The 27,097-nt window shown below is 36.1% G+C and overlaps 1 protein-coding gene across 4 annotated transcripts in view; it reads left to right on the top strand.

The window, feature by feature from the left end:
• The first annotated feature begins 2,756 nt into the window (after positions 1–2,756).
• The window catches only part of ahcyl1 (adenosylhomocysteinase like 1), a 39,285-nt gene continuing 14,944 nt past the window's right edge, over positions 2,757–27,097 (top strand). For 2 of the 4 annotated variants that reach the window (XR_015497351.1, XR_015497352.1), the window contains exons 1-6: positions 2,789–3,234; positions 19,950–20,064; positions 22,751–22,894; positions 25,127–25,227; positions 26,713–26,815; positions 26,913–27,007. Coding sequence is in view for 2 of the 4 variants with exons in the window: in NM_201293.2 (NP_958450.2) it covers positions 3,046–3,234; positions 19,950–20,064; positions 22,751–22,894; positions 25,127–25,227; positions 26,713–26,815; positions 26,913–27,007 (747 nt within the window). In the remaining 2 variants the exon portion in view is untranslated. Of the gene's footprint in view, positions 3,235–11,756; positions 11,830–19,949; positions 20,065–22,750; positions 22,895–25,126; positions 25,228–26,712; positions 26,816–26,912; positions 27,008–27,097 lie in introns of those variants that run through there. The other 2 variants (NM_201293.2, NM_001431061.1) reach the window with 2 other exon arrangements.

Genomic DNA, 27,097 nt, shown 5'->3' with positions numbered 1-27,097 from the left:
ATAATATTTTTTTTCTCAGTGAATATAGGCAATGTATTTTGGTGCATTAAGCAAAACAGATATATTTATTTAAATAATATTTTGGCCACCAGACATATTTAGAAATTGAAAGATAATACAATTAAATACAAGCAAAATATTGGAAAAAATTACAACCATTTTTTTGCTTCTCATGAATTTTCCTCTTTGTAAAATTTGCATTTAATATTTTTATATAACATTTAAATTTGGTTGTACTTGTTTTTGGACCATTATAATAAGTGATTTTTTTTAGATAAGCTCCACATTTGACTTCAGTGCTGACTAATCTTATTTATATGCACAAATATAGTATTGCATAGCTTCCTATTAAAAATATACATTTTAAAAGAGAGATTTGTGAGGGGTGGACACTAAAAAATGGATTATGGCTTTAGTTGGTCCAAGGAATGTAACTATATTTAAATTAAACAAAACCAAAAGAGTTGTGTTGGAAAAAAAAGAAAAAGTAAACTTTCACAATTAAACAGCTTGCTTAATTAAAATGAATGAAAGGGAGTTGTGTTGCTTGTGCAGTACTGCATGTTGGTCAATAGTGAACTTAAGTTAGTTCCGTAAAGATAATGTAAGGTTGTTTAGTTCAGTCAACATAACATTCATAATTTAGCTTTAATCTATTTAGTTATGAACTTAAATATCTTTATAAATTAAAGCTGAATTGTGAATGTTATGTTTACTGAACTAAACAACCTTACATTACCTTGATGTAACTAACTTAAGTTCACTAAAATACATATTCTTTCTTTAAGGTAATTGGTGGCACGGTGCCTCAGTGGTTAGCAGTCGCCTCACAGCAAGAAGGTCACTGGTTAGAGTGCCGGCTAAGCCAGTTGAAATTTCTGTGTGGAGTTTGCATGGGTTTTGTTGGATTTAATTTGTTAGATTGGCTGGAATTGTTGGTGGTTCATTCTGCCGAGGCGACCCCTGATAAATAATAGAATTCATACTTTTTCTTCTCAGAATTGCTTATTATTCATTCATTCATTCGTTTTACGCAGCAGATGCCCTTCCAACTGCAACCCATCACTGGGAAAACCATACAAACTCATTCACACACATACATACACTATACAGACAATTTAGCTTACCAAATTCACCTGTACCGCATGTCTTTGGACTGTGGGGGAAACCAGAGCACCCAGAGGAAAACCACGTGAACACAGGGAGAACATGCAAACTCCACACAGAAACGCCAACTGACCTAGCCGAGTTTCAAATCGGCAACCTTCTTGCTGTGAGGCAACAGCACTACCTTCTGCGCCACTGCGTCGCCCCTTGCTTATTATTATGAATAATATAAATATTTTTATTATAAAAGTCATTTACTTTTTTCAGTTTAGCTATTTTTCCTCAGCATTGCAAATTTAGAATAATTCTATGAAAGACAGAAATGTGAGATACAATTAATAGTTACCTTCTTTATTTTGTGGAACAAATCTATACTTTTATCTGCAAACTAAAACATATATACTTTTAAAGTACAGGATAAATGGGGAAATGAAAATCAACTTATTTCCAAAACTGTTTTTCCCCCAATATTTTTTCATACACAAAACCAAAAATACAGATTCATTTTTTTTAGATTTGATTCCATAAAACAAAAACACAAAGCTTCCATCGATCAAATTTGGACTCAATAGGCAAAGGTTGTATGAAACTATAATATAGAAATTTCACAGTTTACTGATATTTATGTGGTTTCGCTTTTTTTAGTAGATGTTATGACAAGCTCAGTCACCATTGGCTTTCAATTTGGAAAAGATGCTACATGAAACGTTTGAGTCTTGCAGTATAAGCAGGTTTGGAACAACATAAGAGTGAATAAAATTTGAGATATGTTTGCTGTGGACATCATGGTGGCGCAATAGGTAGCACGATCGCCTCACAGCTAGAAGGTTGCTGGTTCAAGCCTCAGCTGGATCAGTTCGTGTTTTTGTGTGGAGTTTGCATGTTCTCCCAGTGTTCGTGTGAGTTTCCTCTGGGTGCTCCGGTTTCCCTCACAGTCCAAAGACATGCGCTATAGGGGAAACTGAATAAAACTAAATTGGCCATAGTGTGTGTCTGTGAAAAAGTGTGTATGAGTGTTTCCCAGTGTTGGGTTACGACTGGAAGGGCATCCGCCATGTTAAACATATGCTGGATAGTTGTCGGTTAATTCTGCTGTGGTGACCCCTGATTAATAAAGGAATAAGCTAAAAAGTAAATGAATGAATTTGTGTGTTGTCAGGTTTATGACACATATGTGTATAATAACATGCATATTACATGGGCTACACTGTAAACATGGTTTGAGGACATTCCACATGTCATCATGAGTCAAAAGGCAAAAAAAAAAGTTAAAGTTTAGGAATTTTTTTAAGTTTTCTGTGGCGATTTTATATCTAGGATTAGGGGAAAGGAGACAGAATGTACAGTTTGTAAGCTTACAAATTATTATGTCTATAAAAAGTCCAAACCAACTCCAAAAACAAACGTGTGTGTAAATCAGCTGTCAAGTTTTGTTTTGCTTTATTTTTGAGCTGCTTTTTGACAGGTAAACCTTATGTTCCTCAAGATACATGCTAATATTATTCCTTTAAAATTTTTCACGAGGTCAACACGATATGAAACGTGTTTTTCGTAATAAATGTTTAATGTCTCTACGCTGCTGCTAAACCAGGCTGCTCGTGCAACTTCCTCTGCGCGCAGGTGCTCGAGGCCCCGCCCACCGCTGATGCTGCTGCTGCTGCTGGCCGTCAACCGGACACTCACATACAATAATCTGCGGTCCACTGCGGCTCGGGCTGAAATTACCTTCTCATAAACTCGCATACGCTCGCGTGCGTTTGCCCTCCTCATTCGACAGCTTGTTCTCCTTCCACACGCTTTTTGCGCAATCAGCTCTTCCGCATTTGAGACAGTCGGAGCTTTTAAAGCGCAACATAAGGACGAATCGAAAGGTTACAGTAACAGAGCTGAAGGACTACCGCGAAAACCGCCCGGCGACCGCGCACACTTACAACTGCCATGACAGACTGTGGCGAGGATGCCAAGCTGGAGGCGACGAAACAGGCCAGCAAAGAGTTTAAAGAGAGCGAGAACGTAGCCGAGAAATACTCCGCGATGACAGCCACGAAGCACAGCGACGTGAACATGAACGTCGGAGAGCTGTCCGCCGCGTTCACTGCGGTCCCGACCCACAAATCCGTCAAAAAGGTAAGCGCGCTCGTTAAGAGCCCAAACACGCCTCAGTCTGTGCACCAAAAACACCGCAGTTAAGTTCGGGACGTGTGTTGCTCACTTTACCGGATCATTAGGAAAGATTATCCCTGACAGGAGTTGAACTAGAGGTGTGCTGGAGCCTATTAGAGTCACGTGACGCGCATTTCCAGGCTTTCCACAGTTCTGTTCTCGCCGCATCCAGTAGTACATTTACCGGCTCTGCTCCGGTCGTCATGTTTGGAGAAACCGCTGACCTTTGTGTATTCTCAGATATCACGTAAGCTAAAGGAAATGTAGGGAATTTTATTATTATTATTTTTTTATTGTATCTAAAATTAATCTCTGATTTCTAACACCTGGGATGGTAGTAGCTATCTAGGACAATGTCACAGAGATCAAAGAGTGAAGATACTCAGCAAAGATAGATAGATAGATAGATAGATAGATAGATAGATAGATAGATAGATAGATAGATAGATAGATAGATAGATAGATAGATAGATAGATAGATAGATAGATAGATCATTTACAGTGCAAATGAAATATGATCTTTCTAAGATTGTGTAAATGTTTTCAGGGTGGCCCTCTGGAGTGTGTGTGAGGGGGTGGTAAAGGAGGCACATACTACTCTGCCCACTCGCTCATCGAGTTGTCAGCTGGTTATACAACAGAGCCAAGGGCTGTTCTGCTGCTTCTCTTCAGCTGCATTACACTCAGCGCCAAATCAAATTCACTGCTGATGTTTGCAGAACTCTTTAGTATTAAAAAATCCAATTTAAATAATTATGCAGTGTGCATGTACAGTTATAATACGTAAGTTCTGTACTAAAAAATAGTGTATTAACTGTTAAGGTGCTGTTTGAATGGCAGTCAAAAATGACAATTTCTATTTCATTGACATACATGTAATATATGCTAGTTTAGTTACGTTTGTTATTACATTTTTTGGATCTAGAAGACTCTGGTACTAAATTATATTTAAACAGTTGTTATAATACATTTATGACATATTTATAGCGTTCTAAGCATCTAACTGAAGAAGCATTTCCAGTTTGACTCAAATCTTTAATAATTTAGGCTCATTTTAAATAATAAGATACGCATTAGATAATAGGGCTGCACAATATATTATTTTAGCATCTTTATCGCAATGTGTGTATCCACAATAGTCACTTTGCAAAGATCTGCAATATTGAATTGGGATTATGTTTGGCCAGGAGCCACAGTTCAGAACATAGTTCAGAGTCATTGGAGATTTTAACCATAATGGAGCAAATGTTTATAATTTACATGTTTTTAAGGCATGTGACTAGGGCTGGGCGATATGGCAAAAATGCAACCTCAGTTAAGTATTTTCCATATTAAACGAAAACGATATATATTTCGAGATCAGCTTCCAGATTTAAAAGAGTATCCCAACAATGACTGATGCCACAAAAACTAGAGAGTCCATTAAATAACCTATTATTGGTGGGTGATAATATTTGACAGCCAAAAATTTGGTGCATTAATATCAACACACTTCTTGATTCCCATTGTTCCACATTTCTGCTGTGTGGTTGGCTCTTAGATCAATTTAGAGTAAAAAAAAAGTCCAGAGCTTATCCAGAGCTTATCATCATAAATTTTATTGCGATTCGATATAATATCGTTTATTAGCCCAGCCCTACATGACTGTATGAGCATATCAAGAATGTTCGTTTCAAAGCATTCAGGCACTAAGAATTGTACCGTTTAAAACTTTAATAAAAATATTTTATTGAATTATTTATACAATTAAGATGCTATGTAGTGCTATTTTTGATGATTCTATATCTGTGCTTAAATTCTTACCAAATAGAAAGATTTAAGTCGTTTGGTGAAATTGTATTCATATCGCAATTTATATCGCAGAAAAACAAAACATCGCAATGTCTGATTTTTTCCAATATCATGCAGCCCTATTAGATAATCATAAGTAGGGATGTCCTGATCAGGATTTTTTGCCGTCAGAGTCCGAGTCATTTAATTTTGAGTATCTACCAAAACCGACACCCGCGTCACAAATGGCACACTATCCACTATGCACTCATGCACTATGTACTTATGCACTTACACACTCAACAGCATAGTAAATGTATGTAGTGTCGTCCCAAATGGCACGCTAATGTTTTTTTACTAAGTGGAAATTCAAACAGTTTCCCTGATGACGTTTGACGGTTGCCAAATCAGTATCAAATAAATTAAATAAACGACCGAATTATCAAATAATACCTGCCGTGAGTATAACTGCATTCACCATCGGGAGGCGCTATAATCACTCTCGTAGGAGAATTTACTTTCACTATCCAAAATAAATAAAGTTATCCAACATGTGCGCCGATAGCTCCGCCCCTTCCGCTACGTAAGCAAACCTGCGGTCGTTGAGTGCGTGAAGTGTCCATCATTACACACTTCATTTTAGCAGCTGAATGAGTGCATCATCCGGGTAATTAAAGTGCACTTATTATTTTTAGAGTTTTCAGGGTGAACACACTACTTACACTATTTATGCTACAAAATGGCGTAGAATAGTGCATAAGTATGCGATTTGGAGACGCAGCTATACTCGCGCTTTCCACTTCAAGCTGCTTCCGTGTTCTACTTTGCCGACGTTTAACCAATAGCGTCTCTGCAACAAGTGATGTCATGCTGCAAACGTTGCTGTTTCTGTGTAAGTCAAGAAAGGTCTAACTCTGTGCCACCGCATAACTATAGATGTGTTAAAAAAAGAGAATATATAATATACATATATATTGGAGTCCTAATGGGAGTTTATCCCATTCCGATCTAGTCTGAAACCGCGTGATCGGGCCCGATTTCCAATCATGTGATCGGATCTGGACATCCCTAATTATAAGTAATAATAATCAAAGCCATAAGTCTAAACAAACAAACTTTGTTCCAAATTCTTTATAGGCTAAGGATATCTTTCGCAAGTTTTCACTAACAAATGTTTTATGTTAGATGCATTTAACAACACCAGAATGAGTTTTTAAAAGGACCATTTAACACTTTTACCCATTATTCTTTGTGTCACACGGCATATGCTAAAATGTATACTGAGTTTGGTACCATTCCAATGAAGTCAACTAAATAAATAATCACCAGAGGATTAATCATTTTGCAAACAAATAGTGAAGTTTTCAGAAGACGAGTAATCTGAATATGTTGTGTACGTGTGTACAGATGCTGTGGTTCCACACAATCGATTTGTATTGGAAAGGAATTAGGCTAACTTCTTAATTTTTACAAATGTAGGTGGATTGAACATAAAGCATTTAAGTTATTGCAAACAAAAAAATCTGAAGAATTGTGTTGTTTCAGCTCATTTTACATAAGTAGTTTGATCAAACAGCAAACGTCATTTTTTTGAGTATACACTGTAAAAATGCAGGGTTCCACACAATTCCTTTATGTTGTCCCCGCACAAATCAGTTAGGTTAATTGTTTTTACAAATTTAAGTATATTGAACATTAAACAATTAAGTTGTCCCAAAAAACTCCATTAAAATAACTAGTTTGAACAAACATCTAGCCTCATTTTTTGATTTTGCATAGCACTTTTATATGTAGAATTTGGCTGAATTTCACAAATTATTTTTTACATAAAATAACCTTAATAGTAATTTATTGTTAAACACTCTCCAATATTCAAAAAGTAATACTACCTGGACTCAGAGTTATCTGATGTAATTAATACAGGGTTTTTCATAATAACATGTTAATACAAAGAACAGTTGATCTCTTAGAAACATTATGTGCTTGTCTTTTAGCACACAAATTACCTTGTAACAGCCAATGTCTCTTTTGAGGAAAGCTCAAAGGTTTGAAAATCGCAGACATTCATCTGTCTTCCCCTCTGATCATGCATATTCCCTCTTTTGTGTGTGTACTGGCACTGCTTTCCACTAGTCATCACGATTATTTTTTTTTCTGAAACCGTATCCTCTTTTCCTCTCAGTTTGAGGAGGGTGTGAGAAAGTTTCTCTCTCGGTACCTCTGCTAGCCCTTTCCCTCGCTGAGCAGGAGGCTCTGATAACATTGTGAGAGAAAATTGCTCAGACTGGAGAAATATGACACCTGTTTAGGAACATTTTCTCTGGTTTCTCTGGCCAAATCTTGGCATGGGGCCTTGATCAACCCCTACCTGCTATAAGAGCCCTGCAGTGACCTTGGGTTTTTCTCATTGTGTATATTCAGCCTGTCAAATGGGAAATATGGAGAGCTTTCATTGCATCCAGACCTCTCTTAATGCTCCGTTACATTCATTTCAATTAAATGACTCTTTCTGCTTCCTTACTGATTCTTTGCTTGTTCTACTTGATACACATAGTTTTAAAGATTAGATCAAATTTCAGCCAATTATCAGGGAAGTTATGGGTTTGGATGTCTAGTTCTGCTGAATGGATGCATTGTGGGTTTAAAGCGATGGTGTTGCTTCAGTGCTTGAGCTGATATTCGGGTCTCTTTACACCGAGCAGTCATCTGAGAGAGCTTAGATCGCGTTTCATTTATTCACGATAGACCATCGGCACTTCAGAGCTCAATTATTTCATTTACTCAAGAACATGATTGCTTTTGACTTGGCTGAGCCGGATGCTGAAATGTCTTTAAACAGAGTTTAAGATGTTTCATATTCTCAGCCAAATCCTGTTAAGGCAATTTAGTTACGTCAACATGACTTGGGGGGAAAAAACTGGGTTGAGAACTAAACAGCTTCATCAGCTGTTTAGTAAATGGCCTTTGTTAATGGTAAAACTCTGTCACAGGCTGGTCATTGTTAGACTTTATTACTGTGAGTTGAGTATTACATCGGCATAGTATGTAAACGACCTCAGGGTAAAAATAAAGTCAAAATATACAAATATAGTTGTTACAAAATGTGTATGAAAAGTATAAAGATACAATAAAGAACAGACGTTACTGAGGGCAAAATGTATGCAATTGTTCTAGAATATGCTAATTTGTATGATTTTAACATTGATAATGGTGTCCGCGGGGTCTAAAAAAGTATTAAAAGTTGACAAATAAATATAAAGAAATTTAAGACCCTTAAGAGTATTAAAATGTTTTAAATGCTGAGTGGCAAAGTATTAAATATTGTATTATTTTAGATTATACTGTGCATATGTATAGTTGTATGCTAGCATTTAATCTGCGAATAGTGGGATGCTACATAGTTTATGAAATCGATAAAATCCTGCTAGATTTGTCATCATGCTGCTTTGTTTACTGCAGTAACCAAGGCAACACTGTTATTTTATGCTGTTCTAAGGGCACCGCCTGCTGCATTTTTATTCAATATATGAATAATGTTTTATTTTAGGATTAGTTACTTACAATCAGCATTTAGTCAGTATTAGCCAATTTAAAATGTATGAATAGAGTTTTAAAATGTATTAAATTTCACTCTCTGATTCCTGTATATATCCTGATTTAAGATCTTTTTTTGGCATTTTTGTAGGAAAAAGAGAGGGACAGGATCATGAAAGGTCCACGTGTTATGATTTGAAGTTGGGACGCCTGAAGCACTGTTGCGCTGTGACTAGGCTATTGCTCCGACATTATGTTTAGTTTTGAAATTAAACCTAGTTTAGACAGTAATACACCTGACCTTTTTACTAGATTTACTTCACAGACATCTGACAGTCATGATGCAAAATTATTTTTAGCAATAAAAATCACACATCTTAAAATCATTAGTTATGAGATTTAAAGTGCTGTTTTTAAGAGTGCACATTTGAGTACCTACTCTAGTATCAAAGTGGAACTGCAAGATGACATAAAAGCAAATTAACTGAGAGCAAAGCAGAAGCATTGCTCGTGATTTGTAGTATTACTCCATCAATTGTGACAACAGTTTGCACTAGGGGTGTACCGATACACACATATATATATTCATTCATTAATTTTCTTGTCGGCTTAGTCCCTTTAATAATCCGGGGTCGCCACAGCGGAATAAACCGCCAACTTATCCAGTACGTTTTTTACGCAGCAGATGCCCTTACAGCTGCAACCCATCTCTGGGAAACATTCACACACACTCATACTCATACACTACGGACAATTTAGCCTACCCAATTCACCTGTACCGCATGTCTTTGGACTGTGGGGAAACCGGAGCACCCGCAGGAAACCCACGCGAATGCAGGGAGAACATGCAAACTCCACACAGAAATGCCAACTGAGCCGAGGATCGAACCAGCGAACCAGTGACCTTCTTGCTGTGAGGCAACAGCACTACCTACTGCGCCACTGCTTCACACACACACACACACACACACACACACACACACACACACACACACACACACACACACACACACACACACACACACACACACACACACACACACATATTGAACTGTTATGAGGCTCTCAGTTTTGTGTGCATTACAAACTGAATGATTCATCGCTGTTATTTGTGAAATAAAGAGTTTGTGAAATATAACATCTGCAAAATAAAAAGTATGTGAAATATTATGTTCTCAGTGCCACTGCGCTCGACAAGACAGACAGCACTGTAAAAGGCAATGTGTGGTCTACCCCTCCCACCCTCAAAGAAAAACACATTACACCAGTAATGGCACATGAAAAATGAGCTCATTACAATATTGCTAATAACATTATTGCAATGATCAGAATCAGGCCCGTGCAGAGACGGTCCAAAGGGCATGTGCAGGATACATTTTTTGAAGGGGGGCGCGTACTGAAGAGCGGTGTTGTCGCGCGTGTTCTAATCAGCTGTGTTGTCGCGCGCATAATGTAAAGTGGGGGAGGGGGGGGGGGGTTGAGCGCGCATACTCAAGATCAGTGTTGTCGCGCGCCTACTGAAGGGCGGGACGGAGGGTGTGTCGCGTCGCGGGGGCACTTTTGATCATTTTGGAAGGGCACTTTCTATCCAAGACTAAAAAGGGCATGTGCACTGCACAGGTTGAGCCCTATGTGTGCACGTGCCTGATCAGAATATAAGAACTATCTTACTGCACGTGTCCGGCAAAACAAAAACTCTGTACCTGAGAGCGCTTTTGCAACACTTAGTTTATTCCTTTCTCCAACTATTGTGATTTATTGGGATTAAACATAAAAACATTAAGTTGTCCCGATAAAATCTCAAGAATTGTGTTGTTTCAGCTTATTTTAATTAAGTAGTTTGAATGAGCAAAAAAAATACTATTTTTTGAGTGTTTCAGATAAGTATTCTTAATTAAAAGTTTATGAAATCAGTCTTCAAAGAAAAATAAAATTGCATGACTTTTTCCATTGTTTATAATATTAAGAAATATATTTTGACCTAAAAAAATTGTTCTTTTGCAAAAAATCGGCATATTACAATAAAGGTAGTGGTTTTACTTATTTTCAAAAATTGACTTCAACTCCTTGTTCAAACTATGTATTTAAAATGAATTGAAGCAACACAATTCTTATGTTTTGACAACTTAATTATTTTGTGTTCAATCCACTTAAATTAGTAAAAACTATTACGTTAACTTGAGCGGTTTGTGTTGAAACAAGATGAATGAATTGTGTAGAACCCAGCATTTTTCACAGTGTGTATATTTCATATAATGTATATGTGTTTTTGTTTATGTATATAAAACGTCAATTACATCGATGTGGCCGTTGATGGCTTTTTGTTCAGCGTGAAAAAAACAATATATTGATTGACCCCTAAATTCCAAACCCACTGTTATAACATATTTAAACTAACCCCTATAATGCAATCTCTTCCATTTATGGGCTAACAGTCGGAAACTATACATAATCATTATATTAATAATTCACTTACATTTCACAATCAACTGACAACCCTGCTTTTTAAAGCACTAAATCAAAAGCCCTAGCACTGCATCTGAGCTTGTTGTTTTTGTTGACAATCATGCGGAGTGTACACTGCATGACCTCAGCCTAGGATTAGCGACTGTGGCCGAGCGCCAGGCTGGTAACATTAGGACTTCAGCAGGTATTGGCAGAGTCACGGTAAACGGCTCAAGCGTCTGCTGGCCTTGTCCTGCCTGTCTGTTTCCACCACTATGGATCATTTTGAGCTTTAAAGCGGAACAGTCGATAAACTGCAATGGATTTCTTTTTCAGCTATTTTTAGTCAGATCTCGGAATAGAGTTGACCGGCATGACCTACTGTGGATGCTTTTGGGGTTTGCAGAAACATGCTTTAATTCCCGCCAGATTCCTGTTTTATGAGCCGCTCCGCATAAACTCTGCAGGAGAGTCTGTTTCCGATGGCACTAGGAGAACCAGTCGGATTAAAACACTCCAGGGCAACAAATACACCCTTCCTTTGGTATTCCTGAACACAAACGCTGGCTGCAAGGGAACGGCGGATTACAGAAGGAGAGCAGAAAGTAGGCAGGTCGGGTTTGCGAGTGCTTGATTTATTGGTTCCCTTGTCACCTCCCCATAGCCTCATGTCCGCTGTAAGACGTTGAAACCTCCCCCTGTAAAAGTACAGTAGTCAAACAGCAGTTTGTAATAATACACAGGCAAGAGCTCAGGCCAGACACACACACACACACAGGGAACATGAACCATGGCTATGACTTTCCCAGGGTAAGTGACACATTATGCTAACTACTTCATCATACAGCACGACACAGAGAAAATGGGGTTTATATACATTGAGGAATAATACAGTATAGCTGTGTGGGGGAAAAATCTATATATTAATAAAAACTTTGGAAAAAATGAAATTAGGTATCTTTACATACTGTGTGCATTGTAAGATGTATGACAGATTGTGTGTGTGTTTAGGTTTTTGCTTAGAATTAAAATGTAATATTGAAAATATTTTAATAATTATTTTTAGGGATTTTCACCTCTGTTGATAAATATGAATGTTTCATTATATTCTGATATATATATATATATATATATATATATATATATATATATATATATATATATATATATATATATATATATATATATTAACTGGCTATATATTTATAATATTTTTATTTATTTTATTTATATATTTTTATTTATTTATGATGGTCTAATTACACGGTCTAATTATAAAGTTTTGTCAGTGTTAATAAAAATGCTAAAAAAATGAAGTTATTCATTTTTTTTTTACCTTTATTTATATTCTTTAAAATTTTTAATTCTTCATTAATGGTATTGCAAATTATTTTATTATATTATAGAACTAAATTAATATAAAAGTCCTTCTGAACTTTAATTGTGAACAATCAAATAAAAAATGTTAAAAAAATAATAATAAAGTGATGATTTTTTTCTACTAGTAAAATGAGTAAACAGAGGAACTAATAATTTGTAATTATTAAGCTAATAATTTAATTGTTTCATTTATCAGCAATCTTTCAACCATTAAACTATTTCAAAATCAGCATATTAACCCATGTGTAAAATCAGCATATGAAAAAAAAATAAAATAAAAAATAAAAAAGATATTTCATTTTAATATTACATGATAAACTTGTTTTAAAAAATTGTATGTGCATAATCAGGTTAATATACTATCTTATCAGGGTAATCACATATTTAGAAATATAATTTTTATACATGTTTGTGTATAGCATTCCAGTACCCATCAGCAAGCATTTTTTGCTTTTAAAAGATGTCTAATAGATGTCTAATGGACGTCTAAACAGTAGTCTTGGCAACAACAAGGCTAAATTTGGGCTGTCAGTGAAAATCTAATAGATTCTTAAAAAAAGGCCAAAACTAGACTAGTCATCAAATAAACACAATTGAATGACTTCACAAATACAGTCTGTTTAATCTGTCTATTTGATGACTAGTCTAGTTTTGGGCCATTCTTAGATGTCTATTAGATTTTCACTGACAGCCCAAGTTTAGTCTTGTTATAGCCAAGCTGTCTACGTTTAGATCTCTATTACACGTCTATTAAGCACGAAATTGTTTGCTGGGTTATATCTTCCTCAATAAACCTTGTAAATGGTACTTGTCTGTAATCATCTATTGTTTTATAAGATACAACACCTCAAATCTGATTTAAATCTGGCCTTGTTGAGGTCTTATAATGCAGGAATCACCTCTGCCTTTTCCCTCATAAAAAACATGTGGAGACATTATGCTATAGATCATAGGTCCTGAACTCAATTCCTGGTACAATTTTAATCATTTAACTGACAGTGTAATCAGTGAGATGAGCTCAAAGTGACATTAACGCTTATGAGGCTTCATCATGGTTCATAGCTTTCTATTGGTCTCCGTCTGTTAGTCTTTCACCTGCAGATGTATATCTCTGCTATTCTCTGATCGGTACTGTCTGGTTATTTCAAGCACTTTGAGTTCCAAGCTCTACCCGGGGGTCACAATATCATCTCTCAATGGCATTTTTATTATCACTTCAATTTCCTTGAATCGCCAGCTGTGTGTTTTGTCAACTTCAATGGCATGTCATGCAGTTTTGTGTCCAAACACAACTAAACTCAGGATTTATGTGCTGTCTGTCAGATCACATGTTAGATAACAAATAAACCTATTTATGATATTCTTAAAGCAACACTACTGGGGGAACTGAACATTTTCTGGGATTGTGAATGTTTTGAGTAAAGAGAAATTGGTGTACTGTGTCGTTGCATATCAAACTAAAATCTGAAGTCATGTTAAGTGTAGGGAAGAGTTGGAGGAAAACAGATCTATGGAAAATAATAATAATAATAATAACTTTTATTCTTAGCGCACTTTTCTCAGACCCAAAGCACTACAAGGCAGACAGAACAAAGCAAAACAATAAAACAGTAAAAAGACCACAATAAAACAATAAAATTTGAACGATGTGATTACATTAACAAAAATAATCAATCTAAGTTAAAAGCAACGGCAAAAAGGTGAGTCTTAAGAAATTTCTTAAAACAGTCCAGAGAAGCAACATTCCTGATGCTGATGGGTAGACCATTCCATAGCTTAGGCGCACTGTACAAAAAAGCTCTACCACCCATAGTCTTTAGTTTACAGAGTGGCTTATACAGCAAAAGTCCAGATGAAGAACGAATAAGATGGAAAAGAGCTGAAAAAGTGATTCTTTTTTTCTCCTATATGTGTATTGAGTAGCAACTAAGCATATTAGTATGATGGATCTTGTGACACTGAAGAATTGTAACGATGCTGAAAATTCAGCTTGTCATTAAAGGAATAAACTGCAATTTAGGAAGTAAATATTTATTTTTTTATATAGAAGACTTGTTTCAAAAACAGTTAAAATGACTGACAGAATATTTTTTGTTTGTATTTTAGTTCAGTGATGTTTTTTTAAGGGGATTATATGGTATTGCATTATTGACCTTATTCTAAAATGCGGAAGTGCGCCTGTTTTTGCGATTGTCTTAGAACTTCCGATTCAGTCGCCTATGGGAGAAATGACTAGGAATAATAAACGGCAGAAAATGGCCAAACTACTTGCTCTACAAACAAATGTTTGCATGACTACACAGACCAAGTAGAATAATATAATAATAAAATATCAAATTGCAACATCAAGCAGCGTAACGAGCAGTTTTTAACGTCAAAAAATGAATGGAAGTGAATGTGACCGGAAGTCGCGAGACAAAAAGATTCAAATGGCAGTGCCCACTCGTCGGCGGAGAATAAGGTGAATATCCATGAAAAAGTTAAAATCCATTATGACCTGCTAACTAGTTTTTCAATGATTGAATAAAACAAAAATTATAAAATATAAAATTATTGTTAAGACAAAGTTTGATCATTAATAAACTGCAAAAGTTTAAGATTTATAAATTAATTGGCCATTTATTACCACACAAAAAAAGAAATTTTCATGTTTTCTACCATTCATTAAGTGATTAATGAAAAACAAAAAAGATCTGTCAAAGATGACTAGTGACTAAACTTTTATTACCCAAAAAGTCCTTTGAGCTATTTGGTATTGTTTCTATCCAATAACAACTTTCCTCTGCATCTCCATATTGGCTGTAGTTCACAGTAGGAAATGTGTTGGCAGCTGTGTTTTGTAAGGGTGAGGGGATCTGCTGTTTTTTAGCTTGTAAAAAGCTATTGAAATGAACCCTTTTGCAAGGAATGCAGTCTTCTGACTCTCATCGGTTGCATTAGACTAAATCTTATGTTTGCACATAATACACAGACTGAGGTTCTGCCATCTCTATCTGTCTCTGGCTGCACTTGGACAGTAAATATATTGGATGGTCAGATTATTTGACTGATTAAAATTGCACACAAACACATGATCAGACAGATGTCACTGGTTAAGGTCACAGATTGAAGGTTACTTTAGCCTCAAGCCTCCTGCCCACTTATTTTTGATCGCTAACTGACAGTTGGACCAATCCAATGTGACTAGATTAAAACTGAAAATCTATTTTTGTATTATACTGTTCCAGATGCTGAAAATGCTGAGCTTTTGGGGTATTTAATGGTCTGCTGGAATTTTTTGTTAATGACTGTGTTTTTTTTTTTTTTTGTCTTTGTGACAGTCTCTTTAATGCAAGTCCTATCACTCAGTGACCATCTTTGAAATCCCTGACAAGGAGTGCAGCTCCTAACTCTTTGAATGGGGAAATTTGTCAAAATTTTGAACCTTGACCAAAAAAAATACGACACCATACTACTTAATTTTTGTTTCTGATGGACATAATCAAATCTCACCCTCTCAAACAAACTACATAACTACCAAAAGAATCAAGTGTTACTCCTTAACATCTTCTCAATACTGCCGGATCCGTATCCAAGCTGGTCTTCTAAGTTAATTTCCTAGTTATTCCTGATGACAAATTTCCTCCCAAAATGATCTTTGTTTACAAGTATGTGGGTAATTTAAAAATAAAATAAAAATAAAAATTGAACTTTAACTCTGAAAACTGGACTGACACAGTTTCAATTTCAATTTACTAGAACTTCTATGTTAAGTTGCTTTGACACAATCTACATTGTAAAAGCGCTATAGAAATAAACATAAAATGAATTTAATTAAATAATTGCCGTCAGTTGGGAAATCATTCAAAATAATGAGGTTGGACAGGAAAGACTGTACCTTGTGTTTATTTCATACAGATACGTTTTACGATACAGTTTTTAAGTGTAGTTGGTTTATTTACAAAAAGTGTAGATTTAAAGCTTTACGTACTGTAGATGTATTTCTTATGCCTGTGAGCAAAGTATTTACCAAGATTAGTGCGTTAGTTGGTCGAAAAAGGAAGCTGCAGAAACTGTCATAAAAACACGTCTGGAACAAGCTTCTTCTCCAGACAAATGTCTGTTTATAGCGTCGATATATCTAGATATCAATGATTGGCCCCTTTACTAGAAGGCAGGGCTTTTTTTCCTAGACCATCCAAATTAACTGTTGCATTTTTTCCCATTTAAATCTATGTCATGTGTTTTTTTTTTGTCTTTAACAGTGGTCACACTGAACTTTTTGCACCACTGACTTCCATTCATATGCAGACAGACCGGAAAAACTTGCTCATGAAACTAGATTTGCAAGTCACTGCATTCCAAAGCTCAAATTTGGTGAACTCTGACCTGCAATTTCTCATCATGTAAATGCAGGAGGCCAGTAGATGATCGAAACTTGACCCCTCTGAACAGAAAATTTAAATATGGAGCAACCGTGTTGCATCATATTGTTTTATCCCACTACTTTTTGCAGCACTGTCCAACAGAATTTCGCATACTCAAACATTAATGTGACGGCAGCTTAAAACCAATTCTTCGTTACCAGACTTTCAAATATTAAGAGGTGTTAGTATCTGATTCTGTAATCATTTTGAAATGAACAATTAAATGAGATGTTGTTTTAGCAATTCATCAATGGCAGTTTTGGCTTTTTTGGGGTTTGAGTCGTAAATGTGCATTACCTCTGGTTACATATCAAACCAGTTGATTCTGTGATAATAAAATCTGTTTCCTAAAGCACAGTCATATTCATAGTTTTTTGTTTTGTTTTGCTGTAAATCTAAGTCTGCGGATGCTTTGAAGCTGAGCTGCTGGAGATCCGTGTCTGTAGAAGAGACATCTGTGCATGAAAGAAACATAAATCAGGTCTAAAAAAGGAGCACAGGCAGAACCAGAGCTCAGCTTCTGTGATTTACCTGCGCATTACTGTGTAAATCTAATAGCCTGCCATGAATCCCAGTCCAGAACCCTCGGCCCCTTCCACCCTCCCTTCTTTTTCAGACATATGATCAGGCCTACATGTACATGCAGTTTAATGGGGAACACTGATTGTTCTGTCTTCATGACTGGTTTTGTACTTTGTGAGAAGGCTTCTGTCAGCTTCTTTGCACTGTGACATTTTCAGATTGTATTACATTCAGATTATATTACCTTGCTTAATCATTTTAATTACCCAAAACCTAATTGACTTTTAGTCGTTGTGTTAGCTTTAGGCTATATGCTAATGCTATATGCTAATGTACTCCTAAATGTTTTTGTATTTTTGTGATTGTTACGTGAAATCAACCAAATAATATTGCAGACTCAGGGCGCATTTTAATCAGCAACACTTGTTCAGTAGTCGGAGCATTGATCAGGGCATCAGCCATTTTAAGTGACACTTTTAAGTGCACTGAAATTGTTTGCGCCCTAAAGAGTCCCACAATGCACAGTGAAAATTATAGCACATCAATATGTACTATGTGCCCGGAATGGAAGTTTGGAAAGGTGAAATATGAATCAATTGAGGCAAATCATCAAACATAATGACAAATGGGATGCATTTTTCTTAGAAAAGTCTTTATTTATTCATTTTTAACATGAATGAACCTAGCTAGATATGTAAGAAAAAAATCTAGCAAACAGTCATAATTGTTTAATGGTTTAACTGTTGCTGGTAAATGAAATAATCAAATTATTCAGCTGGAATGTAATTTTATAAACTTAGTAAAATAATTAAATGAAAATTATTAGATCTGCTATTGTTACATGCTACTCATGTCTCAAATTATCAGTGTGTCCCAATATATTGTGAACCAAGCTCATCAGGGGCCCTACCAAGGCCTGAATCCATGCTCACGACCTACTGATAAACCACCTCAGGTATTAGGGAGCTGATCGAGATGCAATCTCGGACAGAATAGCATATGGCATTCTCTTTTCCTGAAGGTCACACGTGATAAAGTCTGAAAAAGCTGCCTGTATCATTTTTTGGATGAGCTATTTTTTAATTGGCATATACTCATAATCCATTGCAAATGGAAAATGAACACAGTTAATATAAAAATAGATGTTTAAAATAACTTACAGAAATATTTTTTCAGCATGTGAGTCATTTTAGCCACCAAACATTTTTAAGTCATATCAAAGATCTCATCGATTTGTTCTGGATCGTTAAACTTGATTTTGTTTATCCTTTGAAATCTTGGTCCATTCATACATAAAGCACTGATTGTAAAGTCCCTGAATGACATGGCAGTCTAAACTTAATGCTTTTGGCTAAATAAGATAACACAGGAAAGAAAATTGCAATCGTTCGAAAGCTCAATCATAGAGTTTACTGCAGAGAATAACAGTCTAGCAGCAGTTTGCTTTGCGATTGTCTCAAAGCATCTTGATGCACAAGGTATAATTTAGCAGTCAGGTTCCTCTGCATTCTCCAGCTTTGGAAACAGCAGAACACAGACTTCATCATCTGACTCTAAGCACATATGCAATAAATATTTCAAGGTCTGCATTATTTAAGTGACCGAAACAGAACTGAAATCCCTTGATGGGACTCATTCTTCACATCTGTTATGTAATTGTACAATATTGCTATTTATAGTCTCTTTTTGGGCTATATTAAGACAGAACATGTTTAAACCGTGCTGATCCTCAGCGCTTTTCAGTATATTTAAGGATCAGTGGTTAGGGTTTAAAGCTATATCTTTGTTTGTATGATTCATTTTGAACTACTTGAAATTAGTCTAACCTAACATGCTGAAATGTGTTGATGTTATGTTTATTAGTAAGACTCATGACATGCAGTGAGGTATACAGTAATGATTGCTATATACTTGCTTTATACTTGTTAGTGAATGTCAGTGAAACAGAACCGCCTGAAACATGTCGTCAGTCTTATTTCCTGCACAATTGCCAGTCTATAGTTCTGATTGGCTGCTCACAAACACTATTGTTGTATCTGAATGGCCTGGAAACGTTTGATAGTTGTCTAGAAGAGGCTGTTTTCTGTGTTGTGTAAGAAATGTCAGTTACAAAACACGTGGCTAATCACTGTCTCGGGTTCAAGGGGGATCACTTCCATTTCCTTCATTGTACCTGGCGATCTGTTTGTTTATTTGTTGGAATGGGCGAGTAGAGGGCCAATTTTCTGTTGACCATATGTATTGCAATGGTATGATGTGCATTGTCTTTATATGATACATTCAAAATAAATCAAAGCAAATAAGAACTTGTGGAGACCTTCCTTTCTCTCCTATAATTGGCAAATGGATGCAGCTATAGTTCATATTACTGAGATTACAGGTGCAGAGACAGATTAGACCAATCATCTAACCAATTGAAGCAGAGCAGGTGTTTAGAGAGACCAAAGCCATTTTATACAAAAAGCAGTGAAGCTGCATTGTGTATTATGAGAATCATAATGTGTTTTTTTGTACTTTGATTAATGAATATATCGTAGGAGTCTTACAAAGCAAAATATGGTACTGGAATGCTTTAACTACATTCATTTTCTTGCTCTCTCCCCATCCTCTCTTTTTCTTCAGATTCAGTTTGCCAACCAGGAGGACAAACAGGAGTTTAGCAAGTTCCCTACAAAAACAGGCCGCCGCTCCCTGTCTCGCTCCATCTCTCAGTCATCTACGGACAGCTACAGCTCAGGTTAGTCCATCATCACTGCAATACAACATTCATGCTAATACAGTGCTAAAGTTCAGAAGAGCAGCAAATACATTGATCTATAGTAGAGGTGAGAAGGCCAAGTTCACACTGGATATCAAGATGCATTTTGGATCGAGGAGACACATTAGCGTTCACATTTTTCTCTTTTGCTAGCATAATGTCTATACTATACACAAAAATTTTTATTAAAGGGACCAGATCGATTAAAAATGCCTTATGATTGAGCAATTTTATTCATTGATGATGAAATTATAGATAACCGATTTCTTTTACTTCTTGTACTAACTACACTCTTCTGTTTTACAGTTTTAACATGTACTTATGCTTGTATTTTTGTTAAATTCATTGAACAAATATTATAGAACATTGAAAGTAATTACATTTAGTGTCTTTGAATCGTCAGGCGAAGGAACTGACCTTGTGTAAGATTTTAAGATTTTGATTTTATAGAATAAAATTGTTAATAGCAGATCAAAGACGTTACCCATTAAATAACACATTCACAGAGCTTTGTCTCAAGAGAAAACAGCAGTTCACTGGCCCTGCATGATAAGAGCTGCTGTTTGAAGAGAATGAAGCAGCCATAGCCTTCAAATATACTACAAATATGTTTATTTTTGCCAAAAAAACATTATCAGGACTGGTAAGGGAACATTTAGCCACTCTACAAGGGCACGGTGGTTGAATGTGTTCTTAACATTCTCTGGATGGGGCCAAAAGTGGACAATCTATAAAAGTTTTGCATCTTGTTTACACCTGTATTGTCCACTTGTGTTTTTATCGACAAAAATGCATCTTTATTCCAGGTGTGAACAGCACCTACATTTTAAGCGTTTGTAATTTAGGTTGAACAACTTTTTTGAATGTTGATGGCCACAGCCTTATCCCCCTGCAGCCCAAGACTGGTTATACACTGAAGCTAAGCAGGATGAGCACCTGGATGAGAGACCACATGAGAAAACCAGGTTGCTGTTGGAAGTGCTGTTAGTGAGGCCAGCAGGGGGCGCTCAGTCTGGGGTCTGCATGAGTCCTAATACCCCGGTAAAGTGAAGAGGATGCTATACTGTCAGTGAGGGCCGTCTTTCAGATGAGACGTTTAACTGAGGCCCAGACTCTCTGGGGTCATTAAAAATCCCATGGAACTCATCGTAAAGAGTAGGGGTGTAACTGAGGTGTCCTGGCCAAATTCCCTCCTTCTGCCCTTACCTATCATGGTTCTCCCAATATCCCCATTCGCTGAATTGGCTCTATTCTCACTCTAATAGTACACTGGCGCCGTTGTCTTGTGGCTGCCGTCGCATCATCCAAATGGATGCTGCACACTGGTGATGTGGAGAGACCCCCCTCATGACTGTGAAGTGCTTTGGGTGTATGAAGAATATACAATAAATGCGTTATATAATTACACATTTCATAACATTACATTATAGGTAAAACATGTTGTTTTTGTGCTACGATTGCAACTAGGGGAAATTAAAAAATAAAGCCTATCCTACCGACAGTATCAGACGGCATGGGCTTAAATACACAATACACAATGGAGGTATCAACAATCAGTGTTTTACACCAGATGACATAAAACAGCAAGTTACTAAACCCTAAAAAAACACTAGCAATGATACAACAATGTAAATTCAACTGGAAGTAATTGCTAAATACCCCAGTGCCAAGTGGCTTTATTTCCCTTTATACCTTTGATATTTCATCAAAGATTCATTGTAAACATAAACTATCCTTGGTGTAATATACCTAAAAGTTCAATCTGTAATTTCTGAACTAAATTATTTAATGCAGAAATTACATTGATTTTTTGTAGTCACCACAGAATCATTTTATCATATTTTCTGTATTAGTGGCATATTTATCGTAGTTCATAAACAATAAAAATGGGTTATGACAATTTATTTTGATTTACAATCTTCTTAGCAAGCATTTTTGTTTTTAAAAGATGTCTAATAGACGTCTAATCAGCCGTCTTGGCTTAAACTAGGCTACATTTGGGCTGTCAGTGAAAATCTAATAAGTGCCTAAGAATAGGCCAAAACTAGACTAGTCATCAAATAGACACAAATGAATGACTACACATATACAGTCTGCCTAATCTGTCTATTTGAAGACTAGTCTAGTTTTGGTCCATTCTTAGACGTCTATTAGATTTTCAGTGACAGCCCAAGTTTAGTCTTGTTTTAGCCAAGCTACGTTTAGATATCTATTAGACGTTTGCCGGGTTAATTCAAATTTAATGTCCATTGCAGAAATACTCTATCATTTGTAGCTAAAATAACAATTGATGGAGAAAGTTTGGGTCAGTGTGTTCTACAAACTTGCTTAAACCTGCTCATTACTTGTCCATGCTAGTATTGTGTGTTGTGTAATATAATCCCAGGCCAGCTTAGAGCAAGAACTACAGACTTTTGCTAGCATTGGCCCTGGATCAGACAAATTCACATTCCTAAATCGCTCATAATACCAACAAAAGTGAAGGATAAACATTCCTACATGTTTGTGACTGCAGATTGACCCCCCGTCCACCTCCAAAAAAGCAATCTGTTTAAACTACACGACTGAAGCAATTTAAAAGAAAGTTGTGCTTTTATCATTTCATTGCAAAAAATCAATGAATGCATCCATAATCCTACTAAAATGCTCCTCTGTGCTTTTACAGCGGCCTCGTACACTGACAGCTCAGATGATGAGACGTCTCCTCGTGAGAAGAGCCAGGTCAACTCAAAGGGCAGCAGCGACTTCTGTGTCAAGAACATCAAGCAGGCCGAGTTTGGCCGGCGGGAGATCGAGATCGCAGAACAAGGTCAGAAGACAATTTACACAAAAACAGCTTTCAACTTTGGCAAATTTATAAATGAATGTCAGTGGTTCTGTGAAGCACCGTTAATTCAGGACATCTGTTATACCTGTTAACTCAAATATAGGTGTGTTTAAGTGCTGTCAAGTGAACAAGGTTTGATAACATCTGCTGATGTTGGGAAAAGCCATTGTCCACCGTTGACTTTGTCTTTTTTTATAATAACTGGGTCAGCATCTAATGGCAGCAGTGCAGTCCATAGATATTGATGGGATTAATCTGTTAATCGCCCTCTAGGGGTTTCAAATCTATATAATTGTTTTACTGTTAGAAACTGTTAGAGACTGTTAGAAACGCAACACAGGCTCATTGTCGATATGTACCCCTGTCTACATTACTGGAGAGTGTAAATTATGTAGCCAGAGGTATGTCTGGCTGCCTTTTGTCTTTTAAATGAGTGCTACAGGGTGGTATGACACTGCCCACGGCTCCTATTCATTTTAGCGCTACTAGCTGACCGCTTATATCCAGACGGGCGGCGTTTCCTATGTTTTCCCAGTGGCTCTCCACATACATTGGCAGACTTGGGATGTGGAGCAGAGGTGATCACGAAGATGGGGTTCGAGTCCATAGAAGAACGGTTTTAGAAACCAAGTAAAACAAAAGCAAAAAATAAATAAAAACATAAATAAACAAGAGGATGAAAACGTGGTGAAATCACTCATCGGCTTTTCATTTTCTAGAATACTTTTGAAAACACAATCAGTTGTGTTTGGGGAAGGGGGCAGGTGATTCATTCATGGACAGCAAGCTGGTCAGCTGAAGTGTTTATTGCACACTCTGGCGGATTTACATGAAAAGAGGATGCGCTAGAGAAGTTTGTGATCATCAATAAACATACACAGCAGCCTCTGGTGAATTTGCTAAAATAAAAAACTGTGAGCAGAAGTACCTCCAGTTACGTATTTTGCTGTCTCCAGAAATGTAGAACTGGGTACGTATACACCTGAGTTGTAGAAACCGATTGACATCTGTTGTGGGAAATAAATATTTAATATTTTGTATAATAACATGAACTCCGGTTTGGAACAAGTGGAAGCAGAGTAAATGATGACTAAAAAAATGGGTGAATAATTTTCACCAGGGTAAGGAAATGATGACTCATTTCTCTCTATTTCTGATTGTCTGATAAATATTCTGTTACACAATATTTTTAGAGAAGCACACGCTAGAGTGGTTCCAGGCCAGTCTTCACTGCATTACTGTTTCATACAGTGAATGATTTCAGCCTACAACTGTCAAATATTAAATCAAACAAAACAGTAGACTTTGGATGAGATGAGTAAGCAGCTAATCCTACGCACACAAACTGTTTGAGGACAAAAACCTGACAAATTTCTTGAAATACAACATCTGAACTGTGACTTTAGGTGTGGTAACCGTAGTATAAGCAGATTAATTGCTACGAGTTCATGGAATTATTACAGAAGAATACTGTACATTACTCTCAGAACACTGTAAAAAATATCTCTGTAAATTAGCAGTTTTGTGTATTTGAATTGCATTATGGAGTCTTGATCTTTCTTCCAACAACTTTTAACCTTTAAAAGTTTGAAAAGGTGACTTTCATCAACATTTTTAATAGTTGAAAGTGATATTTTGTCTGGGTTGGTGTTGAATATTAAGGTACAAAAACCGTAAAATAAACTGCCAGTTCATTTCCTGTTTTTTACAGATCTATTTCTCTCTCTCTATATATATAATCTCTTATTTCAAACTACTAAAATGCTAATAAAAGTCACTTTGTTAAACTGTAGAGTTGAATTTTCAACATCAAAAGTCGACAGAGCAGTGATCAAGGTCCCATAAAGCAGTGATCAAGGTCCCAGTTGCTCCAGGTTTGGTTTCTGTGCCACCTTTGCTGTGTAAAGATGCCTTAATAATTCAATCAATTAGTCCTTACTTCACACTACTACTTTAAATTTAGAGAATGAATCAGAAAAATGCAGAAAAAAATGTCAAAATGTAACATTTACACAGAGGAATGAAAAGTTCAACTGAGCTGAACAGAATAATAACCATTTTAACCAGTTTTAACCATTCCTTATTCCAGGCATATTCAGATTTTTAGTCCTCATTTTCCAGGGCTTGGTTTGACCTCTGATTCTCTAGATTGTAGCTGTGTTAATAAAGCTGATCTCAGGCCAGCTGGTCTGACCTCAGAACTGTTGTCCACAGATATGTCTGCGCTGATTTCCCTGCGGAAGAGAGCTCAGGGAGAGAAACCCCTCGCCGGGGCCAAAGTGGCCGGATGCACACACATCACTGCTCAGACTGCTGTAGGTTCTGCTCAGGGTCACACGATTCAAACACACACTTCTTCCGGAAAGAGATTTTGACAAAACATTTACATTTTTGGTCAGAGTGGAACATTTTTGGCGACATGAGTTTAAATCTAGGCTTTGGGAACTTTCCTGATCCTTTTCACCAGCTTCTTTATTTTGCTTTCTATCTATTATATACAGTCATATTTAGTAAACAAGAAAATAACAGAGTGAAATATATTCATTTACCACAGTACACAAGTGATTGTTTTAATGTTTTTAGTACAAGCAGGAGGAAACTATAAATAAAATAACTTTTTATTTATTTAAACAATGGATTAGTAAACGAATTTTCGTTTCATTTCTATTAAATAAAACTACACTAACAGTTTGTTTAGGGAAAGATAAATCTGTGTCGGCCAATACTATAAACTACAGTAGTCAAAATTTGAAGTGGATCCTCACCAGCACCCATTCATGTCCTAGGACAATTTTGAAAAATGTTTTGGATTCACTTCGAATGATGACTACTATATAGTGTCCATTCACTAAAAGTAAAACTAAAAGTAAATGTTTATGAAATAAGTAAACAACAAATGTTTTTCGATTGACATTACCTAAAAGTAAAATGAATAAAATAAAGAATCAACAAACAACTAAAATAAAACAGGGTAGAATTTATTAATAAAATTACTAAAACTTAACATGGAGCATATTTTTAAAAATGCCGAAAAAAATTGCAGATGAAGTCGCAAAGGGAAAAAAAATCACACATACAGTAAAGTGCTCAGCATATGAGTATACCCCATTTTGAAAATGAATATTTTCATCCATTTTTTAGTGTATTTTTGGTGCATTTAACCAAAACAGATTTATTAAACAGATATATTTATTAAAATAATCTTTTAGTAAACATATCCAAACATTTAGAAATTGAAAGATAATGCAATTAAATTCAAGCTAAATATTGCACAAAAAAATGACAACCTACAAAATTTCAACTAAATTTTTCAATTTTTTTGCTTTTCTTGATTTTAATATTTAGTATTTTTCTCAAACATATAAATTTGGTTGTGCTAGTTTTTGGACCGTAATTGTAAGTTATTTTGTTAGATAAGCTCCAGATTTGGCTTCGGTACTGACTAATCTAATGTATATGCACAAATATAATATTGTATAGCTTCCTAATTAAAAATATGAATTTAAAAGAGCGATTTGTGAGGGGTGTACTTATATATGCTGAGCACTTTAAGTCAGACTGGTTTGTAATTAGTTTGGTCTTAGCAAATTTATTTAAAGAAAAACTCAAAAAGCTTTAATGTTAAAAATGTTATTTATTATTCTAATTAATGCACACTTTGCAAATGATTTGCTTGCAGTTTCATTAAACATACAATCGTATAATCAAATCAAAACCAAAGTGCTTACAATGTAAATTTGCACACATTGTTGTTTGTGAGTGTTTTAATGTGTTTGATTTGCTATGCTGGTTTCTTTCAGGTGCTGATCGAGACTCTAGTGGCCCTGGGTGCTCAGTGTCGCTGGACTGCCTGTAACATTTACTCCACCCAGAATGAAGTGGCAGCAGCTTTGGCGGAGAGTGGTAAACTCCCTCTAAACAAATAATACTGCTGTCTGAACTAACAGTTCCAGTCTGGAGATTATGGACTCACTTTTTTTTTGCTGTCTTTCCTGTGAAGGTGTGTCAGTTTTTGCCTGGAAGGGAGAATCGGAAGACGACTTCTGGTGGTGCATCGACCGCTGTGTCAACATGGATGGCTGGCAGGCAAACATGGTATAAAGTTCTGCCCTTTATAGGATAGTTCAGCCTAAATTCAAATTCACCCACCATTTACTGATCCTCAAGTGGTTCCAAACCTTCTTG

Source organism: Danio rerio, chromosome 8 (genome assembly GCF_052040795.2).
Source record: "Danio rerio strain M-AB ecotype USA chromosome 8, GRCz13ab, whole genome shotgun sequence".
In the NCBI taxonomy this organism is placed as follows: domain Eukaryota; kingdom Metazoa; phylum Chordata; class Actinopteri; order Cypriniformes; family Danionidae; genus Danio; species Danio rerio.
The sequence above is the reverse complement of the archived record's forward strand: the minus strand, read 5'-3'. Positions and strand labels throughout refer to the sequence as shown.